This window comes from Eumetopias jubatus, unplaced genomic scaffold (genome assembly GCF_037043125.1).
Source record: "Eumetopias jubatus isolate StellerSeaLion01/CBP00866 unplaced genomic scaffold, mEumJub1_p1.0 scaffold_16, whole genome shotgun sequence".
Lineage (NCBI taxonomy): Eukaryota > Metazoa > Chordata > Mammalia > Carnivora > Otariidae > Eumetopias > Eumetopias jubatus.
The window spans coordinates 301,687-314,578 of NW_028274822.1; the positions used below are offsets into that span (position 1 = coordinate 301,687).

General features: G+C 50.6%; 1 protein-coding gene across 7 annotated transcripts in view; it reads left to right on the plus strand.

Moving 5' to 3' along the window:
• The window catches only part of SLC66A2 (solute carrier family 66 member 2), a 55,623-nt gene that overhangs the window by 1,395 nt on the left and 41,336 nt on the right, over positions 1–12,892 (plus strand). For all 7 annotated transcript variants that reach the window (XM_088019693.1, XM_088019696.1, XM_088019695.1 and 4 more), the window contains exon 3: positions 6,310–6,443. In XM_088019693.1, coding sequence (XP_087875819.1) covers positions 6,310–6,443 — 134 coding nt within the window. The remainder of the gene's footprint in view (positions 1–6,309; positions 6,444–12,892) is intronic.

Below are 12,892 nucleotides of genomic sequence, written 5' to 3' on the forward strand. Positions count from 1 at the left end.
CCTGTTATTATCATTTGCATTCTGGTAAGGAAGTTGAAATTAATTTTAATAGTTGCTAAAGCCAGGCATGTTTGGGAGGGGGCATTTTTAGAGGAAATGAAATGATGTGTTATAACCTCATTCTTTTTTTTTTTTTTTTTTAGAGGGAGGGAGAGGAGGGGGGTGGAGGGAGAATCTTAAGCAGTCTCCAGGCCCAGCGCAGAACTTGATGTGGGGCTTGATCTCACAACCCTGAGATCAAGACCTGAGCTCAGTCAGACGCTTAATGGACTGAGCCACCCAGGCGCCCCATTATAGCCTCATTCTGAGACCAAAGAGGTCTGGAACTTTCCTTTCTTCTTGAAGGGTCCCAGACCCTCTGTCAGCACAGATAGTGAGGAAGGTTGCTCAGGAGGGCAGCTGAGTGCAGAGGTGGGACAAGGGATCCAGGCAGTTGGTGTCCACAGCTCTGCTTCTGGCTCCTCCTTTTGGCTTTTTGGTCCCTGACTAACCATGTTTTTTGCTAATTCATTTTTAAGTCAACCTTATTAAGGTATGGTTTACATTAAATGAAATTGCCCATCGTAAGTGCACACTTTGATGAGTTTTGGCAACGTCCCCTTGCCATCACCATCACAACCGAGATAGGAATTTTCTGAGCCCAGAAGTTTGCTCTGTTCTTTGTGTTCCATCCAGCGGTGCCAGGCCCCGGGCAACCTTTGATTTATTTTCACTGTGTGGTAGTTTTGCCCTTGTCTGGGGCTTTTAAAAGGTGAGCTGGTAAGTCAGCCCCTCCTAGAGGAATTTGTCACATCACCAGGTTTGTCTCGGGCTAGGCTACTTTGGAAGGAGGGGTCATGGATGCTTATTTGTTTCTTTGGCGCAAGTTGAAAACCCACATTTTGAAGATCCCTCCTTTTCCTTTGACTGGGGGCAGAGATCACTCGCTTCAGGGTGACATGTCGCTTCTTTTTCTAAAATGGCTTTAATCAAATCTAAGATTGAACAGAAGCAGGTCCTGAAATATAATTGTATCTGACACCGTTGTTAATTCTGAGTGCACTGGAGGGGCGTTCAGGGGTCTCCCAGGCTTAGGCTGTGGAATAAGTTTTCTCTCACAGTGGAGGGGAGGTGCCTGACATTGGCTTGCCTTATGGGAAAAAAGATCAGTTGGGAGGTCTCTTCCTTAAGTATGCTTATCCTTCACAATCACAAAAAGAGGCGAGAATAGCTAATCTACATCCAAATATCTGGTTTGGTGAAGTCAGAAATTAAACTAATTTCTTGAATGCCAAGTCTCAGGGCCTCTGGATTTAACTGGCGTTTGCACTAGGAGTCCTTTCTTCACTGCAGGGCCTGAGACTTTGAGAAAGAGTCTGGAGCTTTCTCCTAATGCAGCACAGAGTGGCCTTTTGTGGGATTCGAAACTTCATCCATTGGCGAGTCTGTTTCTATACATCCAGTTCATCCTTTCCCAGAGTCAGCACCCTGAGCTGTCCTGGGTCACTTGAGGGGTTCTGTGGCGACTTCAGCCAGTATTCCAGGAGACTGCAACAATGTGTGGGATGAAGGGAGGGCTGGCAGAGGGCACTGGTCCCTCCTCAAGAGTGTCTCTGGCCTAGAGGTGTGCTTTTCCTGCATTTCACACAGGGTAGTACTTGGTGTTCACATGTGAAGCCCAGCAGACAGGCTGAGCTCCGTCTAGGACTTAAAAGTAATGTGTGCCTCTCTGCCCTCCTAGTCCTAGGTCCCACTCCTCTGAGAGTGATGCAGATCCTCCCTTTTATTTCTTATCTGGAGCCTTTTAAGCCCCCATTCCTGGGTCCTCCTCCAGACTTCATGGGTTAGCAGCCCATATGATTTAATAGGTGTTTGAGTGTTTCCCGTGTTCCAGACACTGGTCTAGATGCTGCGGGGTTTACACTTTAGCAGAAGCATTGTTTGGAATGTGCCGTCTACACATATATGGGTTATGGCAGGCTCCAGGTGAGATGGAAGGTGGGTCTACACAAGAACGGTGGTGGAGTTAGAACCGAAGAGTGTGTTTCCCAAAGCTGGCTGAGACCACAGTTCTCAGAGCTCCAGTCTGGGCAGTCCCCTGCGGATTTGTGGTGTGAGGCTTGTGAGTGGCTCTGCAGTGCTGTGGGAGGGGCCAACTGAGCTGCGTAAACCCTGGGTTTCTGATAACTTGTGGAACTCGAATGCCTTTATTTCTTTTTAAAAAATTTTTAAAATTTAGGGGCGCCTGGGTGGCTCAGTCAGTTAAGCGTCTGCCTTCAGCTCAGGTCATGATCCTGGGGTCCTGGGATCGAGCCCCGCGTCCGGCTCCCTGCTCAGGGGAGAGCCTGCTTCTCCCTCTCCCTCTGCCTGCCACTCTGCGTACTTGTGCTCTCTCTCTCTCGCTCTCTCTCTAATGAATAAATGAAATCTTGAAAAAATAAAAACATAAAAAACAAATAAAAAGATACAAATTTTAAAATTTAAAAAAATTTTAAAACTTTTTAAAAAAGATTTTATTTATTTGTCAGTGAGTGAGCACAAGCAGGGTCAGTGGCAGGCAGAGGGAGAAGCAGGCTCCCCACGGAGCAGGGAGCCTGATGTGGAACTTGATCCTAGGACCCTGGGATCATGACCTGAGCCGAAGGCAGATGCTTAACCGACTGAGCCACCCAGGCGCCCCTCTAGTGCCTTTATTTCTTACAATTCTTATCATCCTTTTGCAAAACTAGCATTCAGCAGATTCTGTAAAGTGCTGATGGATGGTATTTTGCCTCAGAAGAGTGGCGTCAGGAGAAGCCAGGAGAAGGGCTAAATGAGGCCTCATAACTAATAATTGCAGACTTGTGATTTTGTAGAGAAGGGGAAGGAGGCCAGGGTGCACAGATGGTATTGCAAGACCTTCCAGCTGAGAGCCCTGTGCATTCATAGAGATGGTTCTCAAGCTCCATTAGTATTGGATGAAAACACTGTATCAGAGAGATGGTAATGTTGTATGAAATATTTAATAGCATTGTATCAGAGATGCAGTGACATTGTATCAGAAATAAGGGAACACTATCAGATGTGGCAACACCATGTCAGAGATGTAGTAACACCATATCAGATATGGTAACATTGTATCATAGATATGGTATTATCCTATCAGAGATGTAGTAAGCATTATAACTGAGATGTGCTCACATTGTATCAGAGATGTGGTAACCTTGTGTCAGATGTAGTGATGCTCTATCAGAGATGTAGCAACATTGTATCAGAGATATAGTAACACTATTTAGAAATGTGCTCACATTGTATCAGAGATGTTTTAAAAAATTTTTTTAAAGATTTTATTTATTCTTCGAGACACAGAGATAGAGAGAGAGAGAGAGAGAGAGCACACGAGCAAGGGGAGAGGCAGAGGGAGAAGCAGGCTCCCTGCTCAGTGGGGAGCCTGCTTCTCCCTCTGCTTCTCTCTCTCTCTCTCTCTCTGTCTCTCATGAATAAATAAATAAAATCTTTAAAAAAAAAGTTACTAATGACATTGAACCTTGTTTCATATTTACTTTGTCTCTTGTTTATTGTTTGTGGAAAGTGTTGCTTTTTGAAATTTTGTATGTTGCTTAGCCTGTCTTTCTAAAATCAGTTAAATATTCACCTCTGCTCCCTCTCACTTCAGTTTAAATGGTCTTGTTTTTATTGTAAATATTGAGTTCATTTGGATTCAGTTTTTGGGGTATGGTTTAAGGGGAAGTGCAAACCTTGATTTCTTCGCCCACAAGTTTTTCTAGTCACTGTTTCTGTTGAGAATTTAAAAAACAAAAGTGGCCTTTCTCACCTAATGGCCGTACTTGCACATCTTCAGCCTAATAACTGGAAATTAGTTGTATGAGGAGCCCCAGAGTACCTTATTTTATTGTGATTCTTCCCGGCCTGCTCAGGAAGGAAGCATTTCCAGTCTCGTTAGGCTGACATTGAACTTTTGCTGTCCCCTTTCTGACCTTCACCTATAGATGAGTTGACCCCCTGGGGTCAGCTAGGTAACCAGTGGGATCCAGTTCTTGGAAATGACTAGCAATGTTCTTAAGTAGCCTTCAGGGTTATAGCTGCACTTTACAGAAGAGAGGAGGCCCAGAGGCGGTGGGTCGCAGGTGCGAGGGCCCTGGAGCCAGCCTGTGGCAGAGTCCTCAGGCACCCCCAGCCCCCCCAGTCTGTGCCGCTGGCTCAGAAAGCCCCAGGGCACCATCACCTCTTTCTTGCTGCACCTTCTGTTCACTCAGATCTGGCTCATCAGCCCTTTCTTGTTCCAAGCATTTAGCCTTTCAGCTCCTCTCCTGAAGGAGAGGCCCAGATGAGGTAGCAGGATCCCAGGTGAGCCCAGGTGACATTTCCTGGGGAGGCGGGAGGAATCTGGTGGTCATGGAGCTGTCTGCTGTCTGTGTCCCGGTCCTTCTGCCCTTCCTGGGCCCAAGTGGTACGGGCCCGAGCCTCTTTGACCTCAGGCCTGCTCTGTCCTTTGCTCAGAGGACACAGGCCGGGCCTTGACCTCAGAAACCAGTGCAGAACACTGGTCCGGAACTGGTCTTGGTCCCCCACTCCCCAGGGAGTAGCTGGCTTCTCCTGGTTGCTTGACCTTCTGTGGGATCTTCACCTGGATGTGACTCCCCTCCAGGTGGCACATTCTCACCTGCTGGGCCGGCTCACCCTGGCCAGGGCAAACGCTTGTCAGAGGTGCCGTTGCTCCCGCCCAGCGGATGTACAGAGTTCTCTGGAGAGGCTCAGGTTGGTTAGAACTCTGGCAGGGCAGTGCGTTCACAAACTTGGGCTTGATGGTGCTGGAGCAGTTGTGAGCATCGTTTTTCTCTGTGAAGGAACATCATTTTTTCTTTACCGTGTAGGTAGATTTTCTTACTATGTAGGGACACCTTTCAAAGACATGCTCCTTGGCTGGGAGAGTAGGCTGCATCTAATCTTGTCCTTCACAACAAAGCCTGGCTGCTGAGTTTTTGTCTTGATTTCTCATTGATTTGGTGTTGGCAGGTGCTGGGGTGCCCAGGCCCACACCCCATCGGGAGCTCTGCCGCAGCTCGGTGTCATGGGTGTGCGCCTGCCGAGCTTCAGTGGTCCGCTCTCAGTGACCGGAGTCCCTCTGTGGGGGCGAGCAGTGTGTAGACTCAGGCCAGAGTGGGTGAGAGGGAGGTGGGGAGGGGGGCCGGGTGGTTTTTTCTGTATCTTCTTTTCAGGAGCGGCTGGGAAATCCAACTGCCATGAAGGGTCTCTTGACTTGATGCATTGACTACCAGCTCAAGTTTTGGAGATACCCTTCAGGCCACATTGCAGCCAGACCTAGTGGGATTCTTGCTCCACAATAGCCCGGCTAGAATCGGGATTGGGGCTTTAAAGGGTGCCATGTCCAGGCCTAGCCTTAGAGATGGGCCTGGGTCAGCAGTGATTCTTGTGGCCATGGCAAGAGACCCCTAGCTGGTGCGTGAAGGGCAGTGCTCCTGTTCTCAGACCCTGGGGTTTGGGGTCTGCTGCTGGGCCCAGCTTGTGCTGGTCACTAGACTGTGGTTCTCACCTCCAGGAGCTTATGGCTCAATTGGTGAGATACTGCACCACCAGAAAAACATCAACAGTAAGGGCATGAGCGCTGGGCAGGGTTGGGGGCTTAGAGAAGAGCGGGCAGCAAGGCCTGGGTGGGGAGGGAGATCGACAGCAGGCAGAGAGAGAGGCCTGGGCCGGGGTCAGGGCCTCAGGTTGGGAGTGGGAGGTTGTGCCCTCAGCTGCCTTCTCTTCGCTGGTGGGGGGTGCCCTGGCCCCCTGCTGGTCTGCTCGCGCCGTGGGCTGTTCTGGCCCACTGACCCCACTCAGCCCAGGCAGGAGGCAGGACGTCCTGTTATTCCTGGACGCTGGTGTGAGTCTTCCCAGGGAATCGGGTGGTTTAGAAACTGTGGGCTTCTTGCCTGGTGGTGGCTGGGGCCTCTGTCGGCAGGGCGCCTGGCTGTGCGGTGGAGGAACGTGGGAGGCCCACCCCATCTGCAGTTCCTGGGGAGGGGAGTGTGGCTTTTGAGAAGCCCTGCTTGTGATTCTAGAGGTGTCCCTGCAGAGGGGGTGTTGTGGCCCCTGGTCCCTCTGTCCTAGAGTGCTCCCAGCCTCTGCCCACCCAGCTCTGTCTCACTGCAGAGCCTGGAGGCCCAGGTGCTCAGGGCCTAGCCTGTGATGGATGTGAGAGACTATCTGGGGCCACTCAGGAGGTGGCCATGGGGGCCTTGGTTGGGACCTGGGCAGGGAGAGGCGGTGAGGCCCCTGGTGCCCGGGGGCCCTCCTGATGCCGTGGTCTCTTTACCTCCCCAGGTTTGGAAGGCATTTTGAGTCACCGCTCCTCTGGCAGAGCATAGTCATGATCTTGACCATGTTACTGATGTTGAAGCTCTGCACTGAAGTCCGCGTGACAAATGAGCTGAACGTAAAACGCCGTTTCTTTGCAGGTTGGTGATCTGCAACTTTGGGAATAAAGCACTCAATCAACAAGCAAAACTCCTCCTGCGTTCATGGGTGAAGTAAGAGCTGCTTTGGTGTTACCTGAGTAGCTCTCGTTTCACCGAATGCACGGTTATGTGTAACTGACATTCGTGTTTCCAGTGTGCTGAATGTTTATTTAAAATGGGATAATCTCTTCCCTGAAATTTGGGCAAGTTATGAACTAATCTTAATGTGCTCCTGTCCACTGTGATTGTTACGTGGGGATTCTGAATTGGGGTAGGAGGTGTGTGTCTGTCGGTGTCTTTTTTGGCACAGACAGGTCCCAGAAGGCAGTTTTCTGTGTGTGTGTGGCTGGTACATAAAACATTCCCTTTCAGTTACCATTTAGCTGAGGCTGAGTTAACTGGGACCTCCCTCACGTACCTTGTTAAACATTCACCCAAACTCCTGCTCTTGTGGGGCCGGTGGGTTGTCACCTGGAGCCTGCGGGGTCTGCACGCTTGGGCAGGACCAATTACACACTCAGCCGCGCTGCTCTGTGACTCTGTGGCTCAGAAAATAGAAAATACTTCTTGTTTTTGCCTTTTGCTTTGACAAAGCTCCTTCTGGGCTGATGTTTATGTTTGAACACACAGGAGGGTTAATGCCTCATTTCTCGTTTCCTTCTAGTTACTAAATAGAAGACAGCTCTCACTCTGATTTTGACTGAAGTGGTGTGTGTGATCTCAGCTGTCGCTTAGAGAAGCGTTTTTGCTGGAGTGTGTTTAGTTCTGGGGCTCCTGTGCACTTGAGGTCTTGCTCCCGTATTTTCTTTTTTTTTTTTTTTAAGATTTTATTTATTTATTTGAGAGAGAGAGAATGAGAGACAGAGAGCACGAGAGGGAAGAGGGTCAGAGGGAGAAGCAGACTCCCCGCCGAGCAGGGAGCCCGATGCGGGGCTCCATCCCGGGACTCCAGGACCACGACCTGAGCCGAAGGCAGTCGCTCAACCGACTGAGCCACCCAGGCGCCCTTGCTCCTGTATTTTCATTCCTGGTGGTTATTTTCTTTCCATTGGAGCGGATCCTTTCCCCTGTGTAGCTTCTGTTTTTAGAGATGAAGGTGTGCCCGTTTCAGTCTTTGTAGAAAATAGGCCAGCCTCCAGCTCTGGTGGGTGGCCTGGACCAGGTCACGTCACTTTCGGTCAAGTGACCACACGGTCTGCTTCTGCAGTTTTGTTCTTTTTCCCCCATTAATCCCTCCTCTGCGATCTGTTCCTGGGTCTCGCTGCTGACGGTGCTGGTCCTGCTGCTGGTCTCGCCTTGAGAGCAGGGCTTCTCCGCCCGCCCAGCCCTTGGGAGGTGAGGGGCTGGCACGGCTTCCACCCTTCTCTCAGTGGTCTGCGAACCTCACCTTCAGTGTGGCCCAGGGTCTGCGCCCGCTCCAGCAGGGGTGGTGTCGGGCTTGGTCAGTAGTGTTTCTGCCCCCCCCAGGGAAGGACGAAAGGCAGGAGAAGTAGACACTTGGTGCCCACGGCTGCTCGGTGTTCCTCTGCCTCAGGCTCTGAAACGTGAGACCAGGTGTCATGACCTTGTTGGAAATAGTGTGAGGCTGTGCTGAGGGGATGCCAGATAGAGCGGGGGTGTGGGCCTCCAGGCCAGGGAGCAGTCCTGGAGTCTAACCTTCCTGTGACCTGGTTGAAAGGCAGGCCGTTCGCTGCCCGCACCTGCTGTCGGCCTTCTTGGAGTCTCACCGGCAGGTCGCCAGGAGGCGCAGGTGAGCATGAGGGCAGGGTCAGACCTCGTGAGCAGGGAGCGGGGCCTCTTCCGGCAGCTCTTGGTGCCATGGTTCTCTCTCATTCCGTCTTGACTGCTAGTGTTGTATATAAATTCTTCCGCAAGGACTATTTCTAATTCTGGTTAACTAGGATGGATTGAGTTAAAATAGTGAATCCCAATTTCCAGGGATAGGGCTGCAATCTGAATGTTAACAAGGGACCCTCTCTGCGATGAGCAAACGAACGGAGCCCACGTACATCCACACCTGGGAACCTGTGAGGTGCCACGTCACGTGGTATGGGGCCTGCAGTGGTGGAGGAGCGCTGAGGCCTCCAGTGGGTTGTCCCAGACTGTCTGGGTGGACCTGATGTCGGCACAGGCCCTTAGAGTGCAAGAGGAGAGAGGAGACTGCCAGGGATGGACTTGAGGAAGAAGTGGTTCTGGCTTTGGATGTGGGGGGCGGGGCAGGAGCCAGAAGCACAGCGGGCTCTTGAGGCTGGAACGGCCCTCATCTTCCAGCTGGCAACGACACAGGGACCTCAGCCTCAGGGACATACGGAAAACAGAAGTGAAATAACAGACACAAATCCAAACACATCAAAATAGCATTAAATGTGAATGAATTAAACAACCCAAATCAGAGGGCATAATTGCTAGAATCAATTTTTTTAAGTTCCACTCCATGCCGTCTACAGGAAACACACGCTCAGGTCGTGATGCCGGGGTCCTGTGATTCAGCCCTGCGTCGGGCTCCCTGCTTGGCGGGCAGCCTGCCACTCCCTCTGCCCCTGCCCCGCCCCCCACAGCGCTGCGGCGGGCTTTGACCTTGCCTCTTGGAACGGCAGCCCCCTGGACCTGTCCCTGCCTGGCTGGCCTGCTCGGCAGTATGGCTCTGGTGGGGGGTGGAGGACTGTGCCTCACGACCCCTGGGCTCCCTGCTGGGCCCCCAGACAGCCTCAGATGGAGAACCCACCCCCAAACTCCGCCTGCCGGAACACAGCTAGATGTGTTGGAGAATTCTTGAGATTCATACTTAATTCTTGAATCCATTTAGATTTACATATTTTTGTGTCTCCTGTGTATGAGATACACGGCATACTACTAAGGGAAGCTTTTTAATGAAACGTGTTTTTTTTTTCCCTGTCTTCTGCTAGAAGTGGGAGGGTGGGGGATGAAAACTGACCAGTTCCAGCTGGAAGCTCTGAGGTCACGTGACTGCGGCGCCCTGGGCCTCCCTGTGGAAGGCCGGCAGCCCCCGCTTCCTGGCGGTTTTCTGCTGGGGTGTTGGGGAGGTTGCCTGGGGCAGGCTGACCACGCACACTTTCAAGTACTTTATGAAGGAAATCTTTAATAGTCATATTTCAGCGTTCTGATGGGATAGCCTAAAAAAATGATAAAAGTTTAAATGTTTTACAACTGTCTTTTATAGAGGTTTTTTTAATTTTGAAGGTGCCAGTTCAGCTTGGAAGTTAAGATTAAAGAAATAAATGGAATCAAAGGAGAAAAAGCTGGTTACTTACAAAATTAAATGTGTAATTTCTTATCTGATTATAAAGAGCCGTATATGCTCGTTGTCGACATTTTGGGGAAGAGAGAGGAATATAAAGTAAAGGCAAGTAGTGTCCCACCCAGCCGCCAGAGGTGATGTCTGTGGACACTGGAGACGCTTTTGAAGTCTGTCTCCTATCACAAAATTGGGATTATTTCAAAACGAGGCTCAAATTTTTAAAAATGTCTCCTTCCACTGGGGGCTCTTTCTGTGCCCTTGTTCATACACCCTGGAGGCTGGGCTGGGTTGTGGGCCCCAGAGGTGGCTTCTGCCTCCAGGGGTGGCCCGGCTCACGTGTTCCAGGAAGAAATCTTCTGGAGAAGCTACTGTGTACCCACCGTATAACTACCAAGTGGGAGTGGAGTTTGATATGTCTTGTGTGTGCTGCATTTTTCCTTTTCATCTGTCATGTTTTATTGGGGAGAACTTAGCATACACGGGATCGGGAGAGTGTATGCGCTCCCCGCGTAAAATCATGCCCACCTCCAACTGCTCCCCTAGATCCTGGTCACGTCGCCTGCCTGCAGTTTTTGAAGCAAATTCCAGATATACTCAGTTTGTAAATAGTTCATAATGTATCTCTAAAAGAGAAGGACTTTATCAGCCATAAAAAACGAGTTCCTTATTTATCAAATACACAGTTTATGTGTAAGTTTCTAGCTGCCTCATCACTTCCTCATTTCTGGCTGCTTTATCTCCTCGAGCCAGGGTCCCATTATAGGCAGCACAGTGTGATCAGCTGATTGTCTTTTTTTTTTTTTTAAGATTTTTTTTTTTTTAATTTGTTTGAGTGAGAGAATGAGGGGGAGGGGCAGAGGGAGAGGGACAAGCAGGCTCGATGTGGGGCTCGGTCCCAGGACCCTGGGATCATGACCTGAGCCAAAGAAAGCAGATGCTTAACGACTGAGCCGCCCAGGCGCCTGCTGATTGTCTTTCTAATCTACAGATTCTCCCTAACTCCCCTTGCTCCATGGAGCTTGTGCACTGTTACAACAGGTAGCTCGCTCTGCGCACTTGTGTGTGCTGCACACCCAGCACTCTGTTGGTGGGCGAACAGCCCAGGAGTGTGCGGGGAATGCAGAATTGAGACCTAAGCCACATCTGCATGTGGACAGGATCCCTGCTACTGCAGGGGACATTTGAGAAGCCCTTCACGGAGGTGGTCCCAGCCTGGCTTCTGCTGGTCACACCCCGTGGTGGTCCGTCACATCTTCCTCTCTCTGGTGTGCCCTTGTGAAAGAACATTGGGAAAAGATCAGTGGATCCAGATGTCTGGTCAAATGTAGGTTTGGTTCTCTTTATTTTTTGCTGGACTGTTGTGTTCTTCCACGAGGACACCCGTATTGTCGGCTTGTCTCTTTTTGGATGTTAGTAGTGGTGGGTGCCCAGTGCCTAGACCTGTTGGTTGTGAGGCTGCAGAATATTGATATTCTGTCTGTCTTTGCTCACCTGTTGGCTGGAGGGCTTCTCTGAAGAGAAACTTGCCCTGTAAATGCTATTCAGTTATCCAGTTGTATAACTTATAAATTAAAGGCAGATAATTGCTTCTTTCTCTTTATTTGCCGGTCTTCAAAATTGGTTCCCTGGCATCTTGTAACAGTGATCACATTGTTTTTCTATTGTGAGTATATGGATTTATTTGATGTGTTTCTCTTGGTTGCCATTATTATATTTGTTGAAGGCCCTGTTGACTCCTGTCTGCCAGTGGGAGCCTCTTCAGTTGGCTCCTGACTTTTTGGCACAGACGAGTGGCCCCTAAACCCCTGATCTCGGTGTGATAAGATCGTCTTCTGTTTCTGCCCCAGACCTGGAGTTGGCTGTTTCTCCAAGGAGCCCTTGTGGTACGTGGGTGTGGCGTTTGGAGGCCACACTCTGGTCTCACTGGGACAGCTGTGGGATTGGGGGTTGTTTTTGGCTTTTTCAGTGGTGACTCTACAGACCCTTCAGTTGTGTCTCAGATCTTCCACGGGCTTCTCCAGGACCCAAGAATGAAAGAATGGCAGGACTTGCTTCCCCCTCTGCTCGCAGTGGTCTCCGTAAGGAGCCTCTTGGAACACTGTTTCCTTGGGGGTCTTAGGACGATCCATTCTTACCATCGATGACTTTGTTCAGAGTCACTGGGAATAGTGGCTCCTTATGGGTAGGCACCCACAGCAGACTTATTTGTTCCTTTTTATTCAAGAAACAACATTGTTTGTGGCTCAAAGTCAGGTGGTTGCCTTCATTTGACTTTGCCCCAAATCTCAGCACTCCAAGCTCCAGCATGGAATTGGCTGTGGAGGGGGTGGGGGAGTAGGGAGTGCCTGCTAACGGGGACAGGGTTCCTGTGTGGTGATGGAAGTGTTCTAAAATTAGACTGGCTGCACTTGTGCAACTCTGGGAACATGCTACAACGCAGGCACTTCACGGTGAACTTTTATTACAGGCAGTTCTGTCTCGATGAAACTGTAAAAAATGTTGGATGGGGAGGGTCACATACCATCTGAGAATGAAAGCTGAGGACCACCCCCTACACCCCAACCTGGAAGATGTTTATCTATAAACCATTCTGCATCTTTAAGGGTTAATCAGTGTCCTTGGACACCGGTTACGAATCCTGTATCTGTCCTGCCCACAGCCCTCGCTCTGATGGCGGTCTCGTGTCCACTTTGCCAGGACCTCCTCCCGGCCCCCTGGTCTCCGGGTCGTCCTGTATGTGTAACCATCACCGCTCCACGTCCCTCACTCTCTGTTCCTCCCAGCTGGTCTCTCCACACGCCTGTAGCAGTGGACCTCACACTGTGACGAGGACCAGAAGCCCCGGAAACTGCCGGTGGTCTGGCTCTTGTCAGCTCCCCAGCAGCCTTCCCTCCTGCTGTCCCTGAGCTGTCCTCTGACATTCAGGACAGCCAGTTCTCCCGTCTGAGCTCAGGCCAGAACTTCTGTCATGCTCTGTTCCAGGCTGTGTGGCTGCTCGACAGGTAACCCCAAAACTTGGTGCCTTGGGTCTCTTTCCCTCTCCCTCCTTTGCTCTCACTTGCTCACGTGTCTGGGGAGTCTGCTGGGACAGCCTCATGTGGCCTCCTCACGTGGCCTAAACTCCCTTATGGCGTCCAGGTTTCAAGGGGCACGTCTGAGAGAGAACCAGGTGGGAGCTGTGTCTTTCTTC